Source organism: Leucoraja erinacea, chromosome 37, assembly GCF_028641065.1.
Source record: "Leucoraja erinacea ecotype New England chromosome 37, Leri_hhj_1, whole genome shotgun sequence".
Lineage (NCBI taxonomy): Eukaryota > Metazoa > Chordata > Chondrichthyes > Rajiformes > Rajidae > Leucoraja > Leucoraja erinaceus.
In genome coordinates, this window is record NC_073413.1 from 2253733 (window position 1) to 2268907 (window position 15175).

Consider the following 15175-nt stretch of genomic DNA (forward strand, 5'->3'; position numbering starts at 1 on the left):
CCTTTGTTTGAGGGATGTTCCCACCGAACTCACCCCCTCAATCTCCAGCCATGGAAGGATCCTAGATCATGGTCCTGAAATGTTTTTTATTATGATATGTACTTGCTTCTAATAAAAATATTAAAAATAAATAAAAATAGAGCAAAAGAACCAAAAGAGGGAGGAGGAGCAGATAATAATCAGGGCCAGACACTTTGCTAGGGTGGTACTGTAGGAAGATTCAACTTTGGCATTCAAAAAAAGAGAATTAGCGTCTGGAAGGAAAGAGCTAGGAGGTAAAAGCAAAGGGGTGGACCTAACCTTTGCATGCAGCCACAAACAATTAACTGGAGGAATTCAGTGTGTCGAGCACATCTTCAGGTGTATGGGGAGGAGAGGAATTGATGACATTTTCAGGTTAAAATCCTTGAAGCCTTCGTAGGACATTGATACAGGCTCGATAGACAGAATGGCCTGCTTTCACTTTGCAACCAATCTGCAATGCCATCCCTTCTGCTCCTCTACTCCTATCGTGTACTCACACAGCGTTCAGTCCATGTAGAGGGTACCACAGATGAACTGGGCCTCTGCCCTTCCGACATCCACCTAAATGGAGCAGGAAACCGAGGCTCTCCATGACCCATGGTCCAGTGTCTGTCCAGAGGGGCGGCACAGTGGCGCAGCGAGTATAGCTGTTGCCCCACAGCGCCGGAGACCCGGGTTCGATCTTGACCTCGGCTGCTGACTGTGTGGAGTTTGCATGTTGTGACTGTGTCGGTTTCCTTGGGGTGCTCTGGTTTCCTTCCACATTCCAAAGAGCGCGGGTGTTAAGGTTAATTGGCCGCTGTAAATTGCCCCCAGTGGGTGGGGAGGGTAGAATCTGAGGAAAGTTGATGACAATATGGGGAGAATAAAATATAGAATTAGTGTAGATGGGTGGTTGATGATTGGCACAGACCCGCTGGGCTGAAGGGCTTATTTTTGTGTTCGCCTTGTCTGATCAAGGGTCTTGATCCAAAATGTCGCCTATTCCTTTTCTCCAGAGATGCTGCCTGATCGGCTGAGTTACTCCAGCATTTTGTGCTTATCTTCAGTGTAAACCAGCATCTGCAGTTTCTTCCTACACATTATTTATGTGTTGTATGATTCTAACAAACTACTGGAGCAACCACATACGCAGCTGACAATGGTTAATTATTGGGCTGGATGCTGCATCTGGAAGAAAACTGGGGAAAGAGGGGTTCAGAAACCAGGCCCCAAAAGTGTATCTGACACACCCTTAAAGGGAGCCGACAAGCTTGTTGCCCGAGCTATCAGTAACAGTTCTCTAACTGGAATCTTCTGTTGCCTAGGTGGGGTGATGATGAAGCCTTTCCATTCAACTCCTGCCATGCTCAATGTCCCCGCCAAGAACTCCTACAGGATGGTGGTCCTGGGGGCCTCCAAAGTGGGGAAGTCATGTATCGTGTCGCGCTTCCTCAACAGCAGGTACGAGGAGCACTACACTCCCACCATCGAAGACTTCCACCGCAAGGTTTACAACATCCGCGGTGACATCTATCAGCTCGACATCCTCGACACATCCGGCAACCACCCCTTCCCTGCCATGAGGAGGCTTTCCATTCTGACAGGTGGGTGTTTACAAGGAGAAGGAGGATAAAACAAACAGGGAGATGGGAGGAAAGGAAAGGAAGGATAGAGAGAAAGCATCAGGGGAAAAAGCAGCGAAAAATGAAATGGGAGAGAGGGATAAATGATAATACGGAGAAAATACGAAAATATGGAATGAATGGACAGAAATACCATGTTTAGAGAAAGTATGGGGTGGAAAGGGGCACAGTGGGGAGATGGAGTGAGACTAGCAGCAAGGAGGGAGAGTGCAGTAGACTGAAAATGGAGGGAGGTAAAGAGGGATGGATAGCCGCATGAGTGAAGTAATGAGTACGCGCATAAATTGGCTTCCGGTGGTAGAAGAATATTTCGATCTATCTGGTGGGATAGATCAGAAGCCGTTACAGGTGGCTTTCTGGCTTTGCCTAGATATAGGGGGGTTGCACGTAAGGTCACTGGGTCATACGGCTTGATGCACGGAGCCGTTCAATCCATCTGGAGGACATCCGTCACTTCCGGTATATGTTATTAATACAAGAAACGCGTACTTTCCTACCTGTTAAAAACCACCAAAATGTTGAATTTTTGCACTGAAAAAAATTGTGGAAGTCGGGGTAAGTGTGAGACACATGTACCCAACTTTAGAATTCCAAAAGTGAAGCAAAATGAAGGTAAAGAGAAGCGAGAGCTGAAGGGACAACGGCAGCTAAAATGCTTGGTAAACATTGGCTGTGCAAGATATCGGAATTGAAAATATTGGGAATTATCGCGTTTGCTCACTGCATTTCATCAAGTAAGGCATTATTTGTGTTTTTTCTTGATTCCTTTGGTATCTAAAAAGTCTCAGAAGTGATAAATCTGTCTGTAAATTTTGCTTCAGAGGCGTTTTCTTTTTGTATGTAAAAACCCACTCGGGAACCATGGGCGATTTAAAAAAATTACAGCCAGATTCATCACTTCTGAAACTTTTTAGATGCCAAAGGAATCAACAAAAAACAAAAACAAATAATGCCTTAGTTGATGAAATGCAGCGAGCAAACGGCCAATGTTCGCCAAATACTCTGGCTGTTGTTGTCCCTTCAGCTCTCGCTTCTATCTACCGTAATTTCTCCTCACTTTTGGAATTCTGAAGTAGGATAAATGTCTCACACGCTTATCCCGATTTCCATAATTATTTACAGCGCAAAAATGGACCATTTCAGCGGGTTTTAACGGGCCCGCTACGCTGGAAACAATGCTAAGTGCCTACCTGCAGTTCATCGCGTGTAATCCATTTGGAGTAGCGTAGCAACAGTACGGGTCATGGGTCGTGACCCGACTGCCGTGAAACCTCCCTATATACTCACGGACCAAGGCAAGTGCACCAATCCAGCTGGATCGTAGTGGGCAGACATGGGCTGTGATCAACTATGAATAATGGCCAGTATGCAGGTCAGGAGAGATGTTATCCCAGACACGCGGGGAGGGATGCGTTACTCGGAGTAGACTCTGGGTCCGTGTTGTGAGCAACCACTCAGAGGAACGACGCCATCTTATAAAGCAAGAATCAACCGGTAAATTAAAATACCCTTGGATAGACACAAAATGTGTAGTAACTCAGCGGGTCAGGCAGCATCTCTGGGTATTACTCCAGCATTTTGTGTCCATCTTCGGTGTAAACCAGCATCTCTAAGTGCTGAGCCTGGGAGGACTCAGCGAGTCAGGCAACATCTCTGAAGGGAATGTTCAGACGACGTTTCGGGTCGGGAACTTCCTTCAGACGCTTTCTATACAATATCAAAATAATAAACTCGTTGAAACTCACCAGAGGAGGCGGTCATCGAGCCGCCCGCCACACCCAGGCCTCGCCCTTCCCGCCTGCTGGAGGCAGCCATCTTGAATCGCGTTGGCCCGGGCAACGCGGGCGCAGAGTCATTACCGCTCGTCCAATGGGATCCAGCGGCAGTGACAGGTGGATGTTGGGGCTTTGACTCCCGGAGGCAGAAGCGGTCCGAGCGGGATGGCGGTCTCCGGGACCCGCATAACCAGCTCCGTCTACCTGCCGCTCTCCGGTCACCGCACGTCGTGTGATGTGTCGTTGGGAAGAAGTAAAGTGTGGCTAATAACTTTATTAACCGATTTAGCACAGAAAACACGTAATTTAAACGTTAAACATTATAAACAGGCGTTAAAACATTAAGCATCAATTGAATCCCCTACCATGAGTACGTTCGAGAACGTACCTTTGTACATTCTCTCCATGACCTGCATGGGTTTTCTCTGAGGACCAGTTTCCTCCCACACTTCAAAGACATACTGGTTTAAGGTTAATTGGCTTGGTATAAATGTAAAAAAAATGTCCCTAGTGTAGAATAATGTGAATGTGCGGGGGTCGTTGGTCGGTGTGGACTCGGTGGGCCGAAGGCCTGTTCCCGCGCTGTATCTCTAAACTATACTGAACTATTTTGGGAAGACTAACATGCACAAAGAACGGTGGTGCTTCCCAACAACAGAGGGTTCAATGTAAAAACTTTGCTGAATGACAGCACAGATGCTGGTGGGGGTACGTGATTACATTAGCTAAGGCAGAGAACTCTATATGAACTCTATGTTGTGCTTCTCACAGTGGGAAACTTTTGATTCTGCTGTGTGTTTTATGTTGAATTCTATCAACTCTAAGTTGTGTTCTCTATTTTCATTGTATGGCTGTTTCATGATTACATTTCACTGTGCTAACTGGCACATGTGACAAATAAATGTATCTTGTAAGTTCGAGGTAGGTGAGCACCAGGTGAAGGTTCGTCCAGATTCAGTTTTGCGTCACTGACCATCCAAAGGGTTTTGAGGAATGCCGGCAAGATCCAAGCTTCACCAAGACTCTTCAGTGAACGCTGTGTTCATTCATTCAAGGAGCTTTGCGTTAGAGTAGAGTGAAATCGCGTTATGCACAAGGGTGGAGGATTGAACTGCCCACCGCATGCATTTAAGTCAGCTCCTGATCATGGAGCATCTTTGCCCACTTCAGAAACAGGGGGATGGGGGATCAATGACAATGTTATTCAGGGCCTCCCGTGCAGCAATCTTCAAATATAAAGGCCGGAGTAATGCACTGTTGAGCAGGCTGCCTGGGAGCACCGCCTTTAAACATCATCAAGCATGGCATCAATGCTGCTCACTCCTCTTCAGTGTTACTGGACAGGGTTTATTTTGGAAAGGATGCTGTCATGCATCGTCATCTCCCAAGGAAAACGTGCGCCTGGATTGAGGTCTCCAAAGACACACCCCCCCACCCCCCCCCCCAGTGATAACCTTTGGAGGATAGCCTCCCAACTTGCCTTCCAGGGACCTGGTGTACCTTCCACCAAACATCGCTTGCCTTATCTAGGCAATGGACTAGGCCATGATGTCTAATTTCGACGTTTACTACCTTCAACACACCTCCCATCAACCGGTGAAAACGATAGATGAATAAGCTTGATGTGGGAATTCTGGAGTTCGTACAACATCAGGAAGGTCATCAATGATAACAGTACGTCCAAGGCGGTCCTCACCTGTGAGAGTTGGAACTACAGCGTGTCCACATGGAGGACGTTGACATTGCAACTGTAGAGACTCGGGTTGAAGGAAACCCGACCGCAGCGGTTTTGATGGACGCCACCACAGAGGCCGAGGAGGGAACGGACTGATTTTCTGAGAGTGGACTTGATGAAGGGAGATGTGCTCGACAGTATCTCTTGCAAAGAAATGCTCCGTGTGCAGAAGATGTGGGCAACCCTGTAAAGGTCAGGGTCTGGCCCAACCGCTCAGCTGTAGCCTCTTCCACAGCATCTCCTTCTCCCACTGCTGCTCTGAAGTGTTTGTGAATTCATATTTCTCAGGTAGTATTGCATATTGTTTTAAGTCTCACTAGACCAAGTGGGTCCCGTTCCCTCAACGCGTGGTCCTGGGGGGGAGAGGGGGGGGGGGGGGGCGGCCTGCGACGTCACACACACACTAACTACCCCCCGCATATACACACACACACTAACCAACCCCCTTGATATTATATTAGTATTATTAATTGGCTCCTTTTACCCCATTCCCGCCCCATCCACTGACGCATAGCCCCCAACTCGCAGGCACGTCTAGAGAGGGATGGGGGGAGGGTAGAGAGTGAGGGCAGAGAGTGAGGGCAGAGAGAGAGAGAGGGATCAGAGACAGAGAGAGAGGGGCAAGCACAGAGAGAGAGGGGCAGAGACAGAGAGGGGGGCAGAGACAGAGAGGGGGGCAGAGACAGAGGGGCAGGGACAGAGAGAGAGCGGGAAGGGGGGGAGGGTGTAGAGGGAGAAGGGGAGTAGAGGGGGTAAAGGGGAGGGGGTGGAGCTCATTCTTTCAGATGTATTACCGCTCTTTTATATATTAACAAATTCCTCATTTATCATTCTTGAGATACTGGCAGTGTTAATTTCCTATCCATCTCCATATGTGTAATGTCCCCTTTAGAGCTGATTCAGTTAACACTCGCAAGGCCAGGAGCACATCATGAGTGCTAAGTGAGATACTTTGACTTAAATTAGTGTTTTTTAAAAAGGAATGCAGGAGGTGAAGAATAAAAAGAGCAATTAGTGAAGGGAAGAGAAATGAAAGACTTAAATTAGAAAGTCATGGAATTATACAGCACAGAAAGGCACCATTCAACCCAGTGTGTGGGCTCTTTGAAAGAGTAATAGAGCTTATCTGTACATTCCCCCTCTTTGTTGTAATTATATGAATCCACCATCTCCCTTCTACTGCATCAATCTGAAGAAGGTCCTGACCCAAAACATTGTCTGTCAATTTCCCTCCACTGAGTTCTCCCGACAGTTTGTTTCACGGTCCCAGCATCTGCAGCCTCTGGTGCCTTCTATCTGCGTGACTATTTACTACAAGTTTCATCTGAACTGCAACTATATGATGGTGCAAATTCAGCTGAAATGTAAGATGAACCCAAAACCAGATCATCAGGGAGCGAGCTCCAGTACAAACAACCTCCCAATCCATTTGGTCCGAAGAAGGGTTTTGGCCCGAAGCGTTGCCTATTTCCTTCGCTCCATAGATGCTGCCTCACCCACTGAGTTTCTCCAGCATTTTTGTCTACTCCCAATCGATTCATCCTTTTTAATTGTGCATCCATAAAATCACTTGATGGACCACCACTCTGTGGGGCATTTGTCAAGTGCCTTCCAACATCATACTCAGCATACTGCCATGACCAATCTTCTCTGTTGTGAATTAATTTAGGTGCTGGTGTTCAACCCGCCTGGGTCCTCACCTCCACCCTTTGGGAGTGAGTGCAGGGTGGAGATTAACGGACAGCATGAAGTAACTGGAAATCAGAGTTCACCCTTTTGACAAAAACAGGTCGATCGATCCATGAGCGCTGTGGGAGTGGAATCATGTTGATGGTCCAGGTTATTGATGGAGTTCTTGTCCTTACAGAGATGGGGGCCAGCCACACTGGCAAATCCCAGTGTCTGTGATGCCAAACTGAAATCATAGTAGACAAACCCAAAACTAAGCGAACAATGGTGTCTGAGCCAGTTCCTCGCTGCAGCAGTGCGGGAGCCCGTGTAAACGTCTGCGCTGACCTCGGGGAGTGATCCGCTGAGCGGAGAGTGGAGCCACTGTGACCTTCACTGGCAAAGAGCACGGACAACGACCTCTTCATGCAGAACATCATCGCATGTCGCTGCATTCCTATTCTTGGAAAAACGGAGCCTGGGAATGCATTTCCCCCAGAGATGCTGTGGTAGGATATGGCTTCAATGGAAATTCTGTGGAAATGAGCTTCACTCCCCATCTCTGGTCTTCATACACTCCACAGATGATGGAGAACTGCCAGTGATGTCGTCACTGAGGTCCCCTGTGCCATGAATATCTCCACAGTAAAGCACTCTCTGTGGACCTTGGACAAGCTGTGGAGCTGGATGTGAACAGAGCATCCTTTCATGTCGTCCTGTCAACTGATAGTGCAATGTGCAGCTGTATAAGTGAGTTTGTTCAACAGAGGTCGTACACATATATCCCATCAACTCTCTTTTGTTTTGGTAAGAGATGAGTGAAGTCACAACAAATGGATGAAGCTTCCCTGCATCTCCATCAGCCTAATGGACAATCATCACCTTTCTGTCCTTCATCTTAATGCTTCCTGGCTATTGACGTTCCTGGTATCACTTCACAAGGGAAATCCAGACTGAAGGCATACTATATCTTTCTACTGTGAGCTGCTGTGGATATCCACACTTTTCTCAGAGGGCTTAGTTTCTGCTCACCAGATGTATTCCTTGCTCCCTCTCTAAATCAGTGCATAAAACCCATCTCCCCAAGGCCTCATTAATGCCCTCTTGCCTGGGCACTGCGTCTCATCCTTGCCTGAGCTGCCTCTTGTATCCTGCATCTTGCCCTACAATGCCCCAGTTGTAGTTTTCTAGTGGTTTAGTTTAGTTTATTGTCACGTGTACCGAGGTACAGTGGAAAGCTTTTGTTGCGTGCTGACCAGTCAGCGGAAAATGCAGTGCAGCGTTAATTGCCAGGATGGCGGGACTGTTATATGTTGATAGTATGGAGTGGCTGGGCTTGTATACTCAGAAATTTAGAAGGGTGAGAGGGGATTTTATTGAAACATATAAGATTATTAAAGGTTTGGACACGCTAGAGGCAGGAAACATGTTCCCGATGTTGGGGGAGTCCAGAACCAGGGGCCGCAGTTTAAGAAAAAGGGGTAAGCTATTTAGAACGGAGATGAGGACATACTTTTTCACCCAGAGAGTTGTGAGTCTGTGGAATTCTCTGCCTCAGAGGGCGGTGGAGGCCGGTTCTCTGTGTGCTTTCAAGAGAGTTAGATAGAATTTTTAAAAATAGCGGAGTCAGGGAATATGGGGAGAAGGCAGGAATTGGGGTACTGATTCTAGTCTTCCATATTTCCTCCCTGGAAGTTTTGACTGTCTACCCTATCTATACCATTTGTAATTTTATCGACTATTCGTTCAGCCACCGACTTTCCAGACTAAACAATCCAAGTTTGTTCAACCTCCTCATAGATATAATCCTCTAATACAGGCAGCATCCTGGTAAATCTATTCTGCACTCTCTCCACGTTATTTTGTGCTCTTCTGCTGTTTCTTCTTACACTAGTAACCATGGGCGGAAATCCTGGTGCTTTCAGAGGTGGGGGACAACCCCCCCCATGTTTTGTAATCCGGACATTATCAGACGCTTTCTAAGGGCTGAATCGGCCCATTTGCGGGGCCTTTCAGCGCCCGGCACGACTTAAAATCAAGCCGCATCGAGTCGAAGCCCCCGCCGGCCCATGAAAAGCCCTGGCGAACGGGCCGATTCAAGCCCCACGATTCGGGGCGGACTAAGCTGCTGTTGCTGTAGTTCGGAGTCGGTCAACAATCAGGTCAGATCCCGATGTTACCGTCCACAGGGTCCACAGCCTAAGCCTCACGTGTGTGCGCACGCGCGCGCGGCCACCAAGAAATTGTGTCTCCCCCCGTTTTGATAGTGATTTCCGTGCCTCCTGCTCCACTGCTTTGAATGTTCACGATGTGTACTCTATTAGAGAAACTAAACAGAGATTAGATGTTTGTTATACTGAACACTTGCATTCAGTTCACAGGAGTGACCCTGAGCTTCTTGCTTAATGTCATTCTTCCCCTCACGTCCACTCTCACTCTGACTCAGCAGTCTGAAAAAGAGTCCCAAACCTAAACGTCACCTCTCCACGTCCTCCAGAGGTGCTGCCTGACTTACTGAGTTCTTCCAACATTTAATATTCTACATAAGATGCGAGCACCTGCAGATCCTGCCAAAGGCAGATTTGAAAAATGTCCATGAGAGCCCCGAGTACCCACGAGCGGCTATTACCATAATTCTCTGAGTTTGAAACAGCTCTTGAATTAGCTCGTACTGTGGGACAGCCCCATTACACTAACGGCAGGTACTCGGGAACACTCGCTAACTGCGGGTAAGCACGGGAAGACTCGTGAAGATTTTTCAACATGATGAAAAATGTCCACGAGAGCCCCGAGTACCGACGAGTGGCCATTACCGTAAATCTCTGAGTTCGAATCAGGGTAAACGCAGGAGAGCTCTTGGAATAAACTCGTACCGTGGGACAGGGGTTTAAGGGTGTCGGGGGTTAATGGGAGAAGGTAGGAGAATGCGGTTAAGAGGGATAGATCGATTAGCCTTGTTCAGAAAGGAACTGCAGATGCTGGAAAATCGAAGGTAGACAAAAGTTCTGGAGAAATCAAAAGTGCAGCAGCATCTATGGAGCGAAGGAAATAGGCAACGTTTCTGGCCGAAACCCTTCTTCAGATAGATCAGCCTTGATTGAATGACTGAGTAGACTTGATGGACTGAATGGCCTAATTCTGCTTCTATGACTTATGAACCCTGTCGAGGTCTCTTGAGCTCCTGGTGGCAGCTCCCATTCATTCAGTGACAATACACCTCAGAGTGTTGCTTCTGTGGTGAAACGGTGGGCTGGAGAGAGAGCACGTCTGGGCTCCGTGCTGAGAGCTCGATAACCCACAGTGTGTCCTTGCTGAACTTGCAAAGGACGTACAAACTCTCTGGCCTTTGGAACATTATGTATCCATTCCTGACCTCCACTCTCCCACATCTCAGTTCAGGGTAACCATGCCGTGATCCCAAGAGGCCATTCGCACTTGCAGCTGGCCAGACCCTCTGTTACTCAAAAGACATCAGACGCAGATACAACTCCACAGATGCCTGCCACTTCTTCAAGCTTTGGTCACTGCACCTTAGAACTAGTTCTAACTTTATTGCTTTTACTTTAAGACTTGATTTAGACTTTAGAGAAACAGCACGGAAACAGGCCCTTCAGCCCACCGAGTCCACACCAGCCAGCGATCACCCCATACACTAACACTAACCTACACACTAGGCAAAAATTACAATTTTTACCAAGCCAATTAACCTACAACCCTGTACGTCTTTGGAGTGTGGGAGGAGTCTAGAGTACCCAGAGAAAACCCACGCGGTCACAGTGAGAACGTACAAACTCCGTACAGACATAACCCGTAGTCAGGATTGAACCTGGGTCTCTGGCATTGATCCTTGAAATCCTTGAAAGTGTGTCTTCAAGGATGTGTCGTTAAAAAGAGGGCTTTTAAGTACCAAAGCAGGAGGTTTCTGTTGAATCTTCATCGAGCACTTCATTAGGCAGCATGGTGGCACAGCGGTAGAGTTGCTGCCTTACAGCGTTTGCAGCGCTGGAGACCCAGATTCAATCCTGACTACGGGTGCAGTCTGTACGGAGTTTGCACATTCTCCCCTTGACCCGCGAGGGCTATCTCCAAGATCTTTGGTTTTCTCCCACACTCCAAAGGCATACAGGTATGCAGATAAATTGGCTTGGTAAATGTAAAAACTGTCCTAATGATAGTGTTAATATGCAGGGATCGCTTGTCGGCTCGGTCCCGGTGGGCTGAAAGGCCTGTTTCCGCGCTGTATCTCTAAAACTAAAACACTATGCAAGTGAAGTTGGAATGGGAAAGATGTGAAGCCAAGCGATGATGTGGGTGAGACTTACGGGGTGGGGAGGGGAAAGTAGAGGGAAGAGGAGTGACCCAGGAGCTGGGCAGCGGGACGTGGGGCCCACCTTCTCTCCATACCCTTACAGCAGGTTGTGAGTTCAATCCTGTTCAGTTTAGAAGCTGTGATTTTACCCCTTGGAGCAGAGCTGCTCGGGAGAGGGTAGGACAGTGACGGACAACATTATGGAAACCCAAAGTCTGTAAAACAAAAACAAAATATACTGGATCATTCATTGGGCCATGAATATGATTCAATCAGTTCTGACAAAGGGACCTCGACCTGAAATGTTAACTCGGTGTAGAAAAAAAGAGCTGCAGATGCTGGTTTACACCAAAGATTGACACACAGTGCTGGAGTAACTCAGCGGGTCAGGCACCATCTCTGGAGAAGAGGATGGGTGACAAGAGTCAGGACCCTTCTTCAGTCCTGGCCCAAAATGTCCCCCAACCATCCTCTACCTCCAGAGATGCCTCCTGACTCACTGAGTTACCCCAGCATTTTTCGTCTATCTATTTATGTTAACTCGGTATCTCCTCCACAGCTGCTGCCTGACCTGCCCTGTGTTTCCAGCATTTTCTGTTCTCATTGTATAAGATCTTGGTGTTCAGACAGGATCATGGGGGAAACCTGTTCCCAACAGTGGCCACTCCCAGACCAGGGGACTTGGGTTTAAATGCTTTGGCACCAGGACAATGTGAAGAAGTGGTTAGGCTGTTACAGTGGTGCTGATACAGAACACGATGGGAGGAAGAGTGTCCGAAGCAGGAATGTGCAGAGTTCTGGGGCTAAAGCTGTGCACTGCCTCTCAACTCACAAGACCCAGGTTCGATCCTGACCTTCGCTGTCGATGTGGAGTTTGGTTTCGTCACACATCCCAAAGACATGCGGGTTGGTAGATTAACTGTCCCCCTAGAGTGTAGGTGCCATGGTAGAATCTGGGCAGAGTGAATATGAAAATAAGGTAGGATCAGTTTGTATGGGTGTCTGATGGTGAGCAGGGATTGGGTGGGTCGGAGGAGGAGGGGGTGGGGGGGGGGGGGGGAGGAGGAGGAGGAGTGAGGGAGAGAGAGGAGGATGAGGAGGGAGGGAGGTAGAGACCTGGGAAGCCGAGGAGGGGGGGGGGGGGGGGGGGGGGGGGGGGGGGGGCCCGTAGAGTGAGAGGGAGAAGAAGCTGCGAGGGAGGGGGGGGGGGGGGCAATGGTGGTTCAGGTGGGACAGAGATGTTGGGGGAGGGGGAGAGGATTGAACAAGGGGCTTGGCAGCAAGAGGGTGTTTAAATGTTCTCACCATACCCCGGCCATTACTCCCCCGACCTCAGTGACCCTGTCCCCCCTGTTGTTGTGCAGGGGACGTGTTCATCCTGGTCTTCAGCCTGGACAGCAGAGGCTCGTTCGAGGAGGTCCAACGGCTGCGCAGGCAGATCATTGAGTGCAAGATGTGTCTGAAGGGCAAGACCGAAGAAGAGATGGAGATCCCCATTGCGCTGTGCGGCAACAAGTCTGACCGTACCGAGCTGCACCGGGAGGTGCCGGCTGACGAGGCCGAGCGGCTGGTGGCCTGCGACGCCAACAGCGTCTATTTCGAGATCTCGGCCAAGAAGAACTCGAATGTGGAGGAGATGTTCCGGGCCCTGTTCAGCATGGCCAAGTTGCCCCATGAGATGAGCCCGGCCCTCCACCGCAAGATCTCGGTGCAGTACTGCGAGGCGCTGCACCGCAAGTCCTTCCGCCTGAGGCGCGTCAAGGAGGTGGGCGCCTTTGGCATGGTGTCGCCCCTGGCCCGCAGGCCCAGCATCAACAGCGACCTGACGTACATCAAGGAGAAGGTGATGGGCCGGGGGCAGGCCAGGGAGCGGGAGAAGTGTCTCATCCAGTGAGCGGCCCCAGTGGTGGGGCAATCCCGGGCCCACCCGGCTCACGGCCCGCTCTCCTGGCACCCAACCACCACCCCACCAGAGACAGCACACACCCATCAGCGCCATCAAAGCAGACACACAATCTACTGGTGATTTGCAAAAAGCACCTCAGTCCTTTGCCGGATGTCTGATTGTTTCTCACTGGGAGTCTGAGGGGAGAAGCGACTCAGCCCCGCCCACTGTCCACACCCAGACCCCGCCCCTAGCTGGCCCCACCCAGACCCCGCCCCTAGCTGGCCACACCCAGACCCGCCCCTAGCTGGCCCCACCCAGACCCGCCCCTAGCTGGCCCCACCCACCCACACCCAGACCCCGCTCCCTAGCTGGCCAGACCCCGCCCCTAGCTGGCCCACACACCCAAGTCCCCGCCCCTAGCTGGCCCCACCCACACCCAGTCCCCGCCCCTAGCTGGCCCCCCACCCTAGCTGGCCCCCACATCCCATAGGCCCCGCCCACGCTCACCCAGACCCCGCCCTACCTGGCCCCACCCACACCCAGACCCCGCGCTGCCTAGTTGGCCCCACCCACATCGAACAGGCCCCGGCCCTCACCCAGACCCCGCCCCTTAGCTGGTCCCACCCACATCCAACATATGCCCCGCCCCTACATGACCCAGCCCCTACATGTCCCTGCCCCCACTAGATCCCGCCCCTACATCCATACCCCGCCCCTACGTCCCCGCCAACACCAGACCCCACCCCTAGTTGTCCCCCGCCCCCCTACATGGCCCTACATGGCACCACCTACACCCAAACCCCGACCCTACATGGCCCCACCTACACACAGACCCCAGACCCTACATCCCCATCTACATCCAGACTACACCCCTACATGTCCCCCACCCCTACCTGGTCCTAGGATCTTTGGTCCTGCCCATATCCCACCCAACCTGCCCGCGTCCCATATAGGGTCCCGCTCATTACTCAGCCCCGCCCACTGCTCGCACCCAGACCCCGCCCCTACCTGGCCCCCTTCCACACCCAACACAGGCCCCACCCATTACTCAGCCTCACCCACGCCCAACATTGGCCCCGCCCACTGTCCATACTCAGACCCGACCCATTACCTGGTCCCGCCCCCAACCATGGCCCCACCCACACCCTACAGGCCCTGGCCACTGACAGCCATCATCTTCGGACATGGCCTTCACCCATTGCTCAAGCCCCGCCCACTGAACCAGCCACGCCCACACAAGCCCTGCCCACGAACACTGGCCCTGCCCCAACCCCGCCAACTACAAGGCCTCGCCCATAACCAGATACCACCCACTGTCCAAATCCTGCCCTTGGATGGCCCCACAGCCACTGCCCCAGCCCCATCACCAACTGGCCCAACCCACTGACCGCCCCACCCCCCACTAGTCCTGTCCTGACCCAGTCCACTGCCCACTAACCGCCCCACCCTACACTACTAGTCCTGGCCCTGCCCACTGCCCCAGTCCCACCCACTGCCCCTGTCATGCCTACTGCCAGCCCCACCAACACTCCAGCCCTGCCCGCACAGGCCTCACCCATTGCTCAGCAGCGTCTGCCACCCAGACCCCACCCACACTCACAGTCTGCGCCCACCAACTCTCCCAGTTATCAACTCTGCTCATAGAACCACCTTAATCCTACCCCACACAGATCCCACCCACTCCCACCTACAGATCACCCACCAATTCCACCTATTGCCAACTCGACCTGTGCCCCAAACCCGCCCAGCAACTCTGCCCTTGGCTGAAAGGCTCAGCACACTGGCCTACCCCACCCACTCTCCTCTCCACCTTGGCTGTGTCCCAGTTCCCCTACCTTCAGGAGCATCCAGCTCCTGCCCCATCCCATCGATCCCTCCTGTCACCTCAGTGAACCCAGACCCCAACATAGCCAGCTCTGGGTCCGGGGGCAGGTGGGAGCTGCCACTGCTGCTGGGCTGGGGAAACTGCTCCATCCCCAGTTGCCTATATACCAGCTGTCTCTCTCTTTCCTCTCTCGCTCTCTGTTCACCGCGGCTCCTCCATTTCCTCTCTTCGTGTTGGAGTATAACGAGTTGTTCTTCGTTGTCCAGCTCATCCTGCAGCAGAAGGCTTATCCACAGGGAGACTAATTAAAGTGTAAGCTCCCCATG

General features: G+C 51.0%; 1 protein-coding gene across 2 annotated transcripts in view; it reads left to right on the forward strand.

Annotated features, from left to right (window-relative positions):
* LOC129713757 (GTP-binding protein Rhes-like) overlaps nt 1–13334 on the forward strand; it is a 34062-nt gene extending 20728 nt beyond the window's left edge. For both annotated transcript variants that reach the window (XM_055663041.1, XM_055663040.1), the window contains 2 exons: nt 1332–1610; nt 12501–13334. In XM_055663041.1, coding sequence (XP_055519016.1) covers nt 1340–1610; nt 12501–13030 — 801 coding nt within the window. In that variant the 5' untranslated portion in view covers nt 1332–1339 and the 3' untranslated portion in view covers nt 13031–13334. The remainder of the gene's footprint in view (nt 1–1331; nt 1611–12500) is intronic.
* Nucleotides 13335–15175: the final 1841 nt, after the last annotated feature.